This window comes from Palaemon carinicauda, chromosome 1 (genome assembly GCF_036898095.1).
Source record: "Palaemon carinicauda isolate YSFRI2023 chromosome 1, ASM3689809v2, whole genome shotgun sequence".
NCBI classification, from domain to species: Eukaryota; Metazoa; Arthropoda; class Malacostraca; order Decapoda; family Palaemonidae; genus Palaemon; species Palaemon carinicauda.
In genome coordinates, this window is record NC_090725.1 from 10,396,822 (window position 1) to 10,412,824 (window position 16,003).

General features: G+C 43.3%; 1 protein-coding gene across 6 annotated transcripts in view; it reads left to right on the forward strand.

The window, feature by feature from the left end:
- l(2)k05819 (transmembrane protein 94-like protein l(2)k05819) overlaps positions 1-16,003 on the forward strand; it is a 420,286-nt gene that overhangs the window by 120,505 nt on the left and 283,778 nt on the right. For all 6 annotated transcript variants that reach the window (XM_068379965.1, XM_068379935.1, XM_068379940.1 and 3 more), the window contains exon 11: positions 13,345-13,573. In XM_068379965.1, coding sequence (XP_068236066.1) covers positions 13,345-13,573 — 229 coding nt within the window. The remainder of the gene's footprint in view (positions 1-13,344; positions 13,574-16,003) is intronic.

The following is a 16,003-nucleotide window of genomic DNA, read 5'->3' on the forward strand; positions in this document are numbered from 1 at the left end:
GGGTAGTGAGGCTGTGGAAGGTTGCAAGACCATTCCTCAGACAAGAACAACTCCCACCCCAGAGGTGGTATGTCTCCTCTGGCATCTATCATCCCTGGTCCGTCTAGTTCCGAATGGCTGCCTCAGGATGCGATATCTCCAATGGTGGTTAAAGTCCAACTGGAATCAATCCAACGATTCCCTGGACATTTCTAGTTCCGATAGGATTGGAGGAACGGACAGACCTTGAGTGGTGGGTGGCAGACTAGAATCTGCTCAAGGGTGTCGACCTTCTCGTCCTCCCCACTGACTTGATGCTCTTTTCAGATGCATCAAAAGAAGGGTGGGGGCCCACATGCTGCACCACACGGCCTCAGGCCTATGGTCAGAATCCAAAAGTTACTAATAAATAAATCTCTTAGAGATGAGGGCAGCCTTCCTGGCCCTTTAACAGTTACAACAGTTCCTGGCAGGCCACTCGGTGGTGTTGATGAACAACACCACCACAGTAGTGGCTTACATCAAAAAATGAGGCGGTACCTTTTCGCAGCCCCTATCCCATCTGGCAGGAGAGATCCTGAGATGGGCAGAAGACAACTTGGTGACTCTATCAGTTTGCTTCCTTCTGGGCAAAAGGAATGTGCTCGCAGACAACCTAAGCAGAGCTACTCAAATAGTGAGCTCCGAGTGTTCATTGAATCACCAAGCAGCCAACCAAGTCCTGACTTTGTTGGGTTCCTTGACTTTCATCCCTGAATTTCAGGCTTCACTTTACTGCTCCCCATTGCCGGACCCCAAGGCTCTATGGCAAGATGCATTCCAATGATGGTGGGACAACTTCGATGTTTACACCTTTCCCCCGCTCTATCTGATAAGAAGAGTACTCAACAAGACCAGAACATCAGTCAATCTCTCGATGACTCTCATAGCTCTGCTATGACATTCTGCAGCTTCTGACAGAACTTCCAAGAGAACTCCCTCCACGACACAGTCTACTCAGACAGCCATGTGCAAACATCTTCCACAAAGATGTAGCTATGCTACGACTTCATGCCTCGAGACTATCCAGCACCTCCTCACTTGGAGAGGATTTTTCAACGTTGCAAAGTGAATGGCTGGATATCTGCGACGATCATCAGCATCAGTCTACCAAGCAAAGTGGAATGTCTTCTGCGGTTGGTGTCATGGAAGGGATATCTCTTCCCTCGATGCCACTATTCCAGCAAGAGCGTAGTTCCTTATACACCTGTGGGAGGAAATGCACATGCCGGTTTCGGCAGTAAAAAGGTTACCACTCAGCCTTGAGTCCCGCCTTTAAGCAGAAATGAGTAGATATTTCCTCATCGCTGTAATTTCTCTCCTCATACGAAGTTATGAACTTACCTGACCCCAGACGGAAGTGAGACCTCCTCCTTGGAACGTGGTTCAGATCCTTCAGTCCCTGGAGGGTCCTCCCTACAAAAAATTACACCAGGCAACAGATTGCCACCTTCCTCTGAAGACAGTGTTCCTACTAGCTTTGGCTTCAGCCAATAGAGTTACTGAACTTTATGGTCTCTCATATAACATTGCCCATTCATGGGGATGGGGAGAGGTAAAGCCTCAACTTCATCCCTAAGTTTATTGCAAAGACTCAAAAGGACATTTGCAGCTCCCTCCTAAGTGCCAGCACTCTTCGTCAGCATGGGGAAGGTCACTAGGGGGATCAAGAAGAACACCATCTCTGCCTGGATTTGCTAGGTCATTGATCTGGCACTGAATCCTGATCCTCCTCCGACAGGTCAAGCCAGAGCACATGGCATTCAAATGAAACTACTCTGTGGCGCAGATGCCACAAGCTGGAGTGTGGAAGCTTCAGATGACCACTACCTGCAAGACCTAACCCACAGGAGCATGGAAAAATTTTCCATTGGTCCTGTGGTGGCTTTACAACAACTGGTTTAACACCTCAAGCTCTATGATGGACAAGTAGAAGGAGGTTGAGGGCAAAGGTTACCCAGGATTAGTCTGAATAAATTATTAAGAATGACTGGCTCCATTTCTTCATCCCCTTTCTTGGGGAAATCAGCACCCAGTGTCCTCTGCAAAATTGACCTCAACCGACTGCAGATAAACGATTGTTCCCTTGTATAACCTGATATTGTGTCAATACTGTTACGTGCCCATACCCTATTGAGGGGGGTATTGGATATGTCTAGGTGACCTCTGAAGATTTCCTATGACATGGAAGAACTTTTACCTTGACGGTCAGATTGCTAGTAACACAAGCACACAGCTTGTGTAGGTTGCGAACCATGCATAGTACGGTTTTAGGAAGGTGTAGGGTTTCCACCTTTTATGCACTAAGCACATAAAGGGGAATCCTTGGGTCAAAGCCAAAATCCAGATTGGCAAGGACTTCCAACCTTCTAAATGGTAAGTCAACCCCTGTAAATAGCATTGGTTTGTATTTAGTGATGGAACAAATGACAAATTTGGCAGTAATCTTTATTTTTCCAAGCAATACAAACCTGTAGCTATTTATATAGATTGGCACATCAGCACCAGTCCCCCATGAAGTCCTACCTCCAAGCAAAGGATGGTTGACAGCCCAGGAGTGGGAGTGAAAGGGATAGTTACTACCCCCCACTCCCTGCTAACTAGCAGGTGGGTGGTTAACCCTCAGTAAAAATCTAATGGCTCGTCTTTCAGCTTCGCTGAAAGTAATACCCCTCTAAATAGCTACATGTTTGTATCATTAGGAAAAATACAAATTACTTCCAAATTTGTCATGTCTAAGAACACCATCTACTGGCTTCAAGAGACAGTAAGTATCATCAAGCAGATAGTGACCCAGCAAAACCATCCCAGGCTAATGCTGAAAAAGTCAGAGAAGTGGGAGCTACCTTAGCCTTTAAAAGAAACCTGTTAGTAGGGCCATCTTTGGAGGCAGGATCCTGAAAGCACCAGATGACCTTCACAGCCCATTACCTAAGGGATTGTACCTACAAGTTTTTCAACACTTTCTTTCAGGGACCTGTAGTAGCGGCTCAACAAATAGTGCAGCATTCTTAGCTCTTTGCAAATTGGGTGAAGGCCTTTTTTAGTGTACATAGTGTTGAGTTTAGATTAGGATGCTTAGTTGGCTGGTTGGTTTCTCTTCTTGGGTATCTGACCACTGGCTCTAGCCAGGCAAGCCCACTCATCGAGTATCACAAGCTTGATTGGTCTTCAGACTTTAGTTCCACACTCGAGGTCTTTTGAGCTCTTGGTCTTCCTTGTCTAAGATCGCTGTTTTTTTGGTCCTTCTTCTCCTTGAAAGGTGCCTGCTTCCTATGTATTTAGTGTGGCTTTCATGTTTAGGTGAGACTCATTGAGTTTCTTGCTTCTCTTGTCCTCAGGGATCTGGTTCTGTCTCTCATGATGATAAGGCAGGTGGCTTTTTGTTGCGATGGTTTCAATGCAGGTGCCTTTGGCATCCATTGCAACTCCCCTTCCGCTCTGCTTCTGTCTCGCGACTGATCAACTGTCCTAGCCCTCACCCTTGGGGACTAAGTCACTGTCTCTTTAAGCCCTCTTCCCTCTGGTTTCAGTCTCCTCGTGGGAGCAGGCTGCACTTTTTTGCTCTTGCCCCTTTTCACACTACATGGGAGGTGGGGTCTCCCTCCGTGGCCCACTAAAGGGATAATAGACATAAAGTCTTGCCGCTCAAAGTCTTGCCGCTCTTAGGAGGCACTTGTTTTGAGGACTCATTTATGGCGAGTTCTCTCTTCCAGGCTTCCTTGGTATCTGTCATGAGAGTTTTTGAGAGTAGGCGCTCTTTTGCCATGTAGTTAGGTGAGGAGAGGACCTGGTTCACTGTCTTCTTAGAATTGTTCAGAAGATAGAGGCATTTTCACTTCTCTTTTCCAGGCTTCCCCCTTGACGTCCCTGGTTTTCTTTGTGGGCAGCATGGAGTTTGCTTATTTCCTTGTCCTGTTAGGGCATTGTCTCTCCGTGATTTCTTCGCGTTTTGTTTGTATCTCCTCGGAAGGTGTCAAATCCATTGTCTAAGAGTTTTTGTCTCCCCTCTGGGCAGCTTGTTTCTTGGACTGGGTGTCTTGGTGTTCATGAAGGTCCGGTGCCAAGAGCCCAGTGATGGATCAGTCAGTACAATGATTGTTTTATTAGAAACATCCCTGTCTCCAAAGTGGTTGAGGCTGCTCCTTGACTACCAATCCCTTGCCTCTCATCGACATTTGGTCACACAAGATAGGCGGCAATTAGTAATGTTGGTCTTGGTGCCAGAGCCACTGGGCTGCGTTGTGATACTTCCAATGTTTGCCTTACATTAGACCAGCCGAACTGACCAGGTACTCAATCCTTGTGACTGAGTCGCCTTGTAACCGTTTTCCACTACTCTCGACGCCAGTTCCTTCGAGAGTCAAGGAGCAGGTGATAATGCTGGTATGTTGGTACCTTGGGCTACATTGTGATACCCCCTCCCATTGTCATCTAACACTAAACCAATCAGTTGGTCCAGGCACTCATTCCTTGTGAATATTCCGCCACTTACTTTATGCCCCTCCCATCATGGCGTCAGCCACTCACGAGGGTCAGGTGGCATATAATGATGCTGTTATTGGTGCTGGTGTCGTTGGGCTGCGTTATGATAACCTCCTCAATGTTTGCCAAACACTAGACCAGTGGGACTGACCATGCATTTACTCTTTGTGATTGAGACACCTACCCATACCCCTCTCCTCTTAGTGCCAGTTTCTCAGAGATTTATGTGTCATGTGATGATGTTGGTGTGTTTTGCTGCTTTTGGGTGGTGTGGGTAACTCCTCCAATGTCACCTGACACCAAGCCAATCGGTCTGCCTAAGCACACTCTCCTCGGGACCAAGTTTTCAGGTACTGTACTGTAGTTGCTTTCATCTTTGTGTCAGGCACAAAGGAAGGGTGGCAGTCAGAAGCGTTGGTTCTTTAGTTGGCTACTTTTTTGGGGGAAAGGTGTTTTCACTCCCTCATTGTTCGCCTAATAATAGATCTAGTAAGTGCTTCACGAGACCAGTCGATTGTCTTTTCACATCTTTGTTAGGTCCACTCCTGTCTGGTGGGTGCCTGACAAGAGTCTAGACATATAATCTTGGCATTCACTCATCAGGGCTGAGGTGCCAACTACTGCAGCTACTTTCCTCTCAGATCCAGGCAAGAGGAATGGGTGGCAATCAGTAGTGCTGGTACTTTTGTGGGCTTCTTTGGGCCATGTTGTCACACCTTCATTGTTCTCCGAACTAAAGACTAGGGGAGTGCTTCAAACACTTCTTGGTCTGAGTTGTTGTCGCTAACTTTTCGTGCCTCTTCCTCTAGGTGTTGTACATGTGCCAGGATGAGGGAGGCAGGCAGGCTGGGGTGCTGGAGTGTTATGTGACTGTATGAAATATGAACAAGGGCATATGTAATGTTCTTTTATATTTTAATGTGGTATTGCGTCATGTTTGAGAGAGAATACACATCTGTTTTGGGTACCTTGTGCTTTGGAATTTTAAATATTTAACTTAGCCGGTGAATATATAATAGCTGCAACTCTGTTGCTCGACAGACACATACAATAAAAACTCGCCAGCGATCGCTATACAGGTTGCGGGTGTGCCCACCAGCGCCAACTGTCGGCCAGATACCACTCTCGATGTAAACAAAGACTCAATTTCTTCTCTGTCGACGTGTCGACAAGACGTACTTTTACTCGCTGTAGAACCTGGAGTTTTTCCCATCATATTTGGTGAAGTACTTTAATTTGGTTTGAGCTTTCGCAGTGCAGGTGTTTTATCTTCATCTTAAATCTTGAACTCGTTTTTGGTTAGATTTAATTTTTTTGATGACAAAGAGAGTATGGACTCTCTTTGACTTTTAAATGGCCGACCCTTCCCTTAGACGGAAGTGTGTTTAGGCTTTTAGCAATTATCTTATCACGTTATAAATTAATTATAGATTTTCCTCTATATATTTTATATCTCACCGCCTTTATTAGGCCTCTTTGATTAACTTTCCATTTTTAATAAACATAAAAAATAAATTTTAATGATTTGTTTATATGCGACCTTCCTGAGAGTAGGCGGTCCTAACTTGGAAACTGAAGTTAAACAACGTTGAGCCCTTTCAATCGTAAATAGCTTTTAAAGAGCTAATGATTTAAAACTTTTTAAATGAATATTTTTTAATAGATATTTTATGAAAGATTTTCTTTGAATAGTCTTCGTACTGTTTCAAAGATGAACTAACGTTTAGTTTATTTATGCTACGCAGTTTGCGCTCTATCGTTACGATAGAGAGAGAGAGTATCACGGTTTCACTTTGCAGAAAGAGCAAATCGATTCTAACGTTTTGTTCATTCTTCTTTCAAAGCTTAAATGTTTTAAATTATATTTTAAAGGAACTTTTTAATTGAAAAACCTTTCAGTTTTTTTCCTTTGGTCAAATAACATGTTTTTTTGACGAAATATAATTGGGCTCTTCTCTTAGGTGCGTAATCAAGAGAGAGAGAGAGAGAGAGATAGAGACGGAGGGAGAGAGAGGGGAGAAAACGTTCCGTTCAAGCGGGTAACGTTGTTCTCGAGTTACTCTCGTCCCTAGTCTCTGTACGGGGAGAAAGAATAAAACGTTTTTAGTTTTTTATTCTCGTCCCCAGGCAATGTACGGTGAGAGATTGAAAACGTAGTTTTGAATGAACTAGTGTTTAGTCTCTTCCCCATCCACTGAATTTTTTATCTTAAAATATGTTTACTGTTTTTTGCTGGTATTAATGTGCTTGCAATATACGACTGATTTCGCTATTACTACCTTTTGATGAGGTTAGAATTGCGTGCTTCAGGTAGAAATCAGTAAAAGTTTCGATTTCAATGAAATAAGTGCTAAACAGAAAATCGTAGTGATAAAGTGATATTGCGCAAAGTGTTATCAGTGTTGCGACCGAGGGTTCGTCTGTTCGTGCCTGTCGTTCGCCTAGTCCGGGACCTCTTGCAAGCTCCCAAGCCCAGGGGAGAAGTAATGTCGTACGACTTATGGGTTCGAGAGGCCTTGATCAGCGAACAGACGTTCCCTCTATGGTATCGGGTGTATCTTACCAAGATCACCCCTACCATAAGGCGAGAGAGACGTTTTTGTCCTCGTCATCCTAAGGCTTTTCGCATAAGAAACCTGAAACAAGGTTTCGAGGCCCTTAAGCGAAAGTCAGTCCTTTCAGGACAGGTCCAGCGTCCTGGTTGTAGCCATTAGGACAGCTCTGACCCTATGCAGTCATCGGAAGACTGCTCGCCGCCTAACAAAAGCGTAACACAGACTCCGAGAGTCTTTTTGTTGGCAAGGTTTTGCGGTCACAGACGTTACCCTCGTCTCTTACCGCAACCTTTTCCGTTGATCCTAAATGGGTTGTACGGCAAGACATGCAGAATAAGCTTGCCTCCCTTATGGAAGACTATTCTGCCGATTAGTCCGTTGAGCCTAGCCGTTTATCTCATCGAGATCCTGGCTTTCAGCCAACCTAACGTTCCTTTGTGCGTCCTGTTGACGTTGGCGTAGCTAAGTCACGTCAGTCAGGTTGTTTAGAACCACACTCGATGCGGTCTCGTGTGGATTTTCAGCCACATTTGGACGTTAGGCCACTTGCTGATGCTCCTATTGACGTTCAGGACGTTCGCTAACAATCGGAGTTGACTTGTTTTGACGCTGTGCGTCAACCTCCGCATTCTAGAGTTGTTTTGACTGCTCAGTCTAGGCAGTCAAAGCAGTCTCGAGTGGACGCTGTGCGTCCTCACGCACCTGTTGTTGTTGACAGTTCACAGACTGTCAAGCAGTTACATGACGTTGCGTCCTGGTCTCTCGCACCTGTTGTTGTTGACAGTTCACAGACTGTCAAACAGTTACATGACGTTGCGTCCTGGTCCGCTACTAATGCACCAGTGCGTGTGGACTCTGCTTGTAAAGCATTGCCACCACGGTAGGTCTCTCCCTTGCTTGAGACTCAGCTATTATCGGGCAAGGTTCCTTTAGATGAGGAAGTTGCTGTTCCCCCTCCTACTGATATTCCCTTGAGGACTCTGTCAGACGGAGAGGAGCCTAAAGCTGCTTAGCCCTCTATGGACTTTAAATAAATCATGCTGATTTTTAAGGATCTTTGTCCGGATCTTTTTGTAACTGCTGCTCCTCGTTCGCCTAAACGTCAGAGCTTACACTAGGCCTAGCTACTTCGAAGCCGTTGTTTTATAAGCTAGTGCTCTCTCGCTCTCCTAGAGAGCTTTACGTTTGCTAGGCGACTGGTTTATCACCAGGAGGAGTTTGGGGGATACAGCCTTTGCTTTCCCTTCTTTTAAACTGGCTTATAGAGCGAGAGTCTGATATGACACGAGAGAAGTTCTCGGCTTGGGAGTTCCTGCCTCTGCCCAGATAGACTTCTCAAATCTCGTAGACTCTCCCTGGCGCCTGGCCAGGAGACGCTCCAAGATTTTACAGGTCAACTTCACAGCTGTTTTCGAGCCTTTGAAGTTTTGCTGTACAATTATGTCATGCATAAACAAGGCTTTCAGGGATGGCTCCAATGATCTGACAGCCACGTTCTCTGCAGGGACAAGTCCCTCAGGGATGGCTCCATGATTTGGCAGCCATGTTCACTGCAGGAGTACGTAAGAGGCAAGTGCGCTCAATGTATTCATTGTCAAGACAAACTTCACGATGAAGTCTACCAGGCTGTCTTGACAGCATTTATGGAAGGCGACTGGATGGTCTCTCTCGACCTTCAGGAGGCATACTTCCACATTCCTATACACCCGGATTCCCAACCGTTTCTGAGGTTTGTTTACAGGAATGTGGGGTACCAGTTTCGAGCTATCGGAGATCAGAGCCTCCCTGTACTTGGACGACTGGCTTCTCAGAGCCTCTTCCAGTCATCGCTGTCTGAAGGATCTCAATTGTACTCTAGATCTGACCAAGGAATTGGGACTCCTAGTCAATTTGGAAAAGTCACAGCTGGTCCCATCCCAAACTATTCTGTTTTTAGGAATGGAGATTCACAGTCAAGTTTTTCGGGCTTTTCCGTCGGCCCCCAGAATAGATCAAGCCCTGCTCTCCATCCAGAAGATGCTGAAGAAAGAACGCTGCTCAGTCAGGCTGTGGATGAGTCTGGTAGGGACGCTGTCATCCCTGGAGCAATTTGTCTCGCTAGGAAGGCTACACCTCCGTCCTCTTCAATTCCATCTGGCTTTTCACTGGAAAAGGACAAGACGCTAGAGGCGGTCTCGATCCCGATTTCCGAAAAGATAAAGTCTTGTCTGACTTGGTGGAAGGACAATATCAGCCTACGAGAGGGTCTTCCCCTGGCAGTTCAGATACCCAACCACGTTCTCTTCTCGGACGCATCGGACTTGGGCTGGGGCGCGACGCTGGACGGTCGGGAATGCTCAGGTCTGTAGAACTCGAGTCAGAGGAGCATGCATATCAACAGCAAGGAGCTTTTGGCGGTTCATCTGGCCTTGATAAGCTTCGAGTATCTCCTTCGAGGCAAGGTGGTGGAGGTAAACTCGGACAACACCACGGCCTTGGCGTACATTTCCAAACAGGGAGGTACCCACTCACTGACTTTGTACGAGATCGCAAGGGACCTGCTCATCTGGTCAAAAGATCGAGGCATCTCCCTAGTAACGAGGTTCGTCCAGGGCGACTTGAACGTCCTAGCAGATTGTCTCAGTCGGAAAGGTCAAGTAATTCCAACCGAATGGACCCTCCACAAGGATGTGTGCAAGAGACTTTGGACGACTTGGGGTCAACCCACCATAGATCTCTTTGCAACCTCGCTGACCAAGAGGCTTCCAATCTATTGCTCTCCAGTCCTGGACCCAGCAGCAATACATATAGATGCCTTCCTCCTAGATTGGTCACATCTAGATCTTTACGCATTCCCACCATTCAAGATTGTCAACAAGGTACTGCAGAAATTCGCCTCTCACGAAGGGACAAGGTTGACGTTAGTTGCTCCCCTCTGGCCCGCGAGAGAATGGTTCACCGAGGTACTTCGATGGCTAGTAGACGTTCCCAGAAGTCTTCCTCTAAGAGTAGACCTTCTACGTCAACCACACGTAAAGAAGGTACACCAAAGCCTCCACGCTCTTCGTCTGACTGCCTTCAGACTATCGAAAGACTCTCGAGAGCTAGAGGCTTTTCGAAGGAGGCAGCCAGTGCGATTGCTAGAGCAAGGAGAGCGTCTACCATTAGAGTCTACCAATCGAAGTGGGAAGTCTTCCAAGACTGGTGCAAGTCAGTTTCCGTATCCTCGACCAGTACCTCTGTAGCCCAAATAGCTGATTTTCTCTTATACCTGAGAAAAGTACGATCCCTTTCAGCTCCTACTATCAAGGGCTACAGAAGCATGTTGGCCTCGGTCTTCCGGCATAGAGGCTTAGATCTTTCCAACAATAAAGATCTGCAAGACCTCCTTAAGTCTTTCGAGACCTCTAAGGAGCGTCGTTTGGCTACTCCTGGGTGGAATTTAGACGTGGTCCTAAGATTCCTCATGTCAGACAGGTTTGAGCCTTTACAGTCAGCCTCCCTGAAAGATCTCACTCTTAAGACTCTTTTCCTGGTATGCTTAGCCTCGGCTAAAAGAGTCAGTGAGCTTCATGCCTTCAGCAAGAACATCGGGTTTTCGTCAGAAAAAGCTACTTGTTCTCTGCAACTTGGTTTCCTAGCCAAAAATGAGCTACCTTCTCGTCCTTGGCCTAAATCTTTCGATATTCCTAGCTTATCGGAGATCGTAGGCAATGAACTAGAAAGAGTCTTATGCCCTGTTAGAGCTCTTAAGTTCTACTTAGCTCGTACTAAACCTTTACGAGGCCAATCTGAAACGTTATGGTGTTCGGTTAAGAAACCATCCTTGCCTATGTCAAAGAATGCTTTGTCATATTTTATCAGATTGTTAATACGAGAAGCTCATTCACACTTGAGTGAGGAAGACCGATCTTTGCTTAAGGTTAAGACGCACGAGGTTAGAGCTATAGCAACTTCCGTGGCCTTTAAGCAAAATAGATCTCTGCAAAGTATCATGGACGCAACCTATTGGAGAAGCAAGTCAGTGTTCGCGTCATTTTACTTGAAAGATGTCCAGTCTCTTTACGAGAACTGCTACACACTGGGACCATTCGTAGCAGCGAGTGCAGTAGTGGGTGAGGGCTCAACCACTACAATTCCCTAATTCCATACCCTTTTAATCTGTCTCTTGAAATGTTTTAATGTTTTTATGGGTTGTCCGGAAGGCTAAGAAGCCTTTCGCATCCTGGTTGATTTGGCGGGTGGTCAAAGTCATTTCTTGAGAGCGCCCAGATTAGGGGTTTGATGAGGTCCTGTTGTATGGGTTGCAGCCCTTGATACTTCAGCTCCTGGGGGTCTGTCAGCATCCTAAGAGGATCGCTGGGCTCCGTAAGGAAGACGTACTTACAAGGCAGAGTAATCGTCTAAGTCGACTTCCTTACCAGGTACCTATTTATTTTGGTTTTGTTATATTGATAACTGCCAAAATGAAATAAAAAACTCTTAGCTTATACGATGTAAACATATTTAACTCTGGTCTCTACCCACCTCCTTGGGTGTGAATCAGCTATTATATATTCACCGGCTAAGTTAAATATTTAAAAATGATATTTTAATTATAAAATAAATTTTTGAATATACTTACCCGGTGAATATATAAATTAAACGACCCTCCCTTCCTCCCCAATAGAGACGCAGTGGGATGAGAAGAAATTGAGTCTTTGTTTACATCGAGAGTGGTATCTGGCCGACAGTTGGCGCTGGTGGGCACACCCGCAACCTGTATAGCGATCGCTGGCGAGTTTTTATTGTATGTGTCTGTCGAGCAACAGAGTTGCAGCTATTATATATTCACCGGGTAAGTATATTCAAAAATTTATTTTATAATTAAAATATCATTTTTCGTGAAAAACCTAGTGATAGGATGTTATCTTTTTTTTTTCAGGGACAAAGGGTGGGGTCTCTGGTTTAGACAGTTCCCCCTTGGTTTCTTCCCTTACACCATTCGCTCTGACCAATAACTCATCCTTGGTTTACCTGTCTCTGTTTGCTGGCCAAACAAGTTAATTTTCTGAGTTCAGTTGGTGGTTTTCCTGCATTTTTCTCGTTTCTCCTATTCTCTCCCTGTCTAGAATGGAAAATTTTTCCAGATCACTCCTCCACTTCAATGGAGGTAATCAGTCTAGATAAATTATCCTAAAGTAATGTTTATCAATATAGATTTTTCATAATAAAATTAATATTAGTAATACTTACCTGGATGATATAGCGAGTCCCACCCATCCTTCCCCATATCTTTTAGATCATAACTGCTTGTCATAGTGAATGGACAGCCGGTTCAGCCGGACGTGTTGTCAGTATGAGGACAGAATAAGAGGTCAAAATTGCCAATGCCGTTAAAATTTTGGCAGTTTTTGAGATTCGGGGCTACCTAAATTATCCAGGTAAGGATTATTGATATTGATTTTACTATGAAAATTCCATATTTTCTGTAGATGTTCAAATCTGAGTCCTTTAACTTTGTCTTAATCCGCCTCGCAATTTATAGGCAAAGGTAAAAATTGCTACTCAGTGAGCTGACAGGGGTTGGGGCTTCCCTGCCACACGCCTGTAATTACCGACACCTTGTTTTAAAATCTTAATAGCAGAGTTTCCAGCTTTGCTAGAATCCTACACCTATTAAAGGACCCTGCATTGTATACCTAGGAAAAATACAAATTACAGTTATTTTAAACCTTGTGATATTTCTTATAGGAAAAGTTGTTTTAGTTTACAAACAGTTTAGGTTGCAAGCTCACTCCCAGAGCAAACTAGAAAAGCACTGAGGAGACGCAATCCTCTGCCGCTGCACCTTATTTCTCGAATTTAACCTTGATTGGCATGGATTTCCATACACTCAAGTATGAACCAATGATGTCTGATTTTATATCTGATTATGTGAATTGGACATTTTGCTTGACCTTTGACCTTGACCTTCCAAAATTTTAATAATTTCCAGCTTTTTACATAATAGTTAATCCCTGTAAGTTTTATTACTCTGCAATTAAAATTGTGGCCAGGAAGCTGTTCACAAACTAACTCAGACACATACACAAACAAACACATAAACATGGGCAAAAATATAGCCTCCTTCCAACTTCTTTGGCGGAGGTAATTAAACTCGTAAACTGAGGTACTACTGTACTTTAATAGCATTTCAGATCATTTTCTCTGTAATTGCCATATTCCCCCTTGTATTGCAATTTTTTCTCCCAAAGAAAACTGTGACCCTTCTTATATGAATTTTGTGTTATTGAATCAATTGGAAAATACTTCTGCTTTATTTCAGAATCGGAAAGTGTCCTTCTGTCGCTTACACACGATCGTCAAACGGCTTTTGGGTTACAGTTTGATGATCCTATGTGGCGGCGATATCTCCTGTCGCTTAAACCATTGGGTTTGAATATTCTCTTAAACACCTGTAACCCCGCCACACAAAACCATTACACACAGTTTTGTGCGCACATAACGTGTGAAGCTATGTATAATGAAGACCTTGTTCCTGTATCTCAAAGGAGGTAAGTTCTGTTTCTTTTTTCTTTTTGGAAAAATTGCTTCCCTTACGTACTGTACTGCCATACGTACTTAGTAATTTGGAAATGGTTAATTAAATTTATCTATGCAGTTTACTTATTTATCTCTATTTAAGTTGCATTATTTCTCATTTTCTTGGTGCCAATTGTATATTATTTGGGTGGATGGATGGAGTGAAGGAAGCTCTGGGTGATAAGAGGATAGATGTGAGAGAGGCAAGAGAGCGTGCTAGAAATAGGAATGAATGGCGAGCGATTGTAACGCAGTTCCGGTAGGCCCTGCTGCTTCCTCCGATGCCTTAGATGACCGCGGAGGTAGCAGCAGTAGGGGATTCAGCATTATGAAGCTTCATCTGTGGTGGATAACGGGGGAGGGTGGGCTGTGGCACCCTAGCAGTACCAGCTGAGTCCCTTGTTAGGCTGGGAGGAACGTAGAGAGTAGAGGTCCCATTTTTTGGTTTTGTTTCATTTGATGATGTCGGCTACCCCCAAAATTGGGGGAAGTGCCTTGGTATATGTATGTGTATGTATTATTGTATAATTGAATTACATCAGCCAGTTGTATAGAAAAGGTATCATATCAGTGATGTGGTACTAAGATTTCATTCGGATCTTCTTAGACTGTACCTATGCCATTCTATATGTAGTATTAGGTATGCAGTTTGTTCTAACAGTCTTACCTTCTGTATCATAAAGTTCAACATTACACAGTATTTTAGAGATTTTATTTCAATTGTGATCACATTGTGGAATGATCTTCCTAATCTAGCAGTTTAATTGGTGGAACTTGTGAAGTTCAAACTTGAACCTAATGTTTTTATATTGAAGAAACTCACATAGTCTCAAGTCTCTCATCTTAAAGATCTCAAGTTATATTATAAATTTTATTCATTAACTTTCATAGTTTATTTCCATATTTCGGGTTCTCACTGGGCTATTTTTTCCTGTCGAAGCCCTAGGACTTATAGCATCCTCCTTTTCCAATTAGGGTTGTAGCTTAGCTAATAATAGTAATAATAATAATAATAATAATAATAATAATAATAATAATAATAATATAGTTATTTTTCCTTCTTATCTTTGATTTACAATATGTTCTTATTTTTGGCATAGCAGAGCTGAAAATAAATAAGATACAAATTCATTAATAGCATTGATATTTGGAAGTTTTAGTTAAACATGTTTAAACCAAAGTTAAAAAATTGCTGAATTAGCAGCATATCCTTTACTTCACCCAATTATGTAAAACGTGAAATCATTAGGAACAATTGAATGTGGGAGATTGGTGTTATTGCTGTTGAAGGGCAATGTAAATTCAGTATTTGAGGCTTTGCAAGAAGAACTCAGATCGGGTAGATACCGTGTATCACTAGACTTTACAGGAAACTATAGAATGTCCTCAACTTACTAACGTAATAGGTTCCAAGAAGCTGTTTGTATGTCATTTTTTTTTTTTTAATTTTGGCTTAGGGTAGACCTAACCTGGTTCCCATGTGTACGATTTCCAGCCACACATTGAGATACTACTGCTTGAGAGTTATTGGGTCCTTTGACTGGCCAGACAGTACTCCTTTGGACCCTTCTCTCTGGTCACGGCTCATTTTCCTTTTGCCAACATACACCAAATGGTCTGGCTTATTCTTTTACATATCCTGTCCTCATACACCTGACAACACTTAGATTACCAAATAATTCTTCCTAGCTCAAGAGGTATACCAGTACATTGTAATTGTTCAGTGGCTACTTTCCTCTTGGTAAGGGTAGAAGAGACTCTTTAGCTATGGTAAGCAGCTCTTCTAGGAGATCACTCTAAAATTAAACCATTGTTCTCTAGTCTTGGATAGTGCCGTAGCCTCTGTACCATGGTCTAAGTTTTCATAGTTTATATAGGAAAGATTTATTTTAATGTTGTTACTGTTCTTAGAATATTTAATTTTAATTGTTTATTACTTCTCTTGTAGTTTCCTTATTTCCTTTCCTCACTGGGCTATTTTCCCTGTTGGATCCCTCGGATTCATAGCATTCTACTCATCCAACTAGGGTTATAGCTTAAAAAGTAATGATACAAAAAGTGAACAAATTGTCCTGTTTCATATGGAATACAGTAAATATCATGTTATTTTATTTACTGTAATTGATATATAGTTTTTTTACAGTATTTCGTATCTTATTACAGTACAGTATGTGAACTTTTGGAAGAATATCTAGGATTTATGATTTCAGTTGGATTTGTGTTTGTATTTTTGAATGTTTGTAACTAAGGACTTTCTGTTCATTAAAACTACTACCGGTAGTTATCACTTGAGGAATTTAGTTAGGGTTCGAAACAGGGTAGGTTAGCCCTGAAATATTACTGTGAGCTGAGAATTAAATTGAGTTCTCAGCTGTTACAAAAGGAATTACTGGCATTAAATT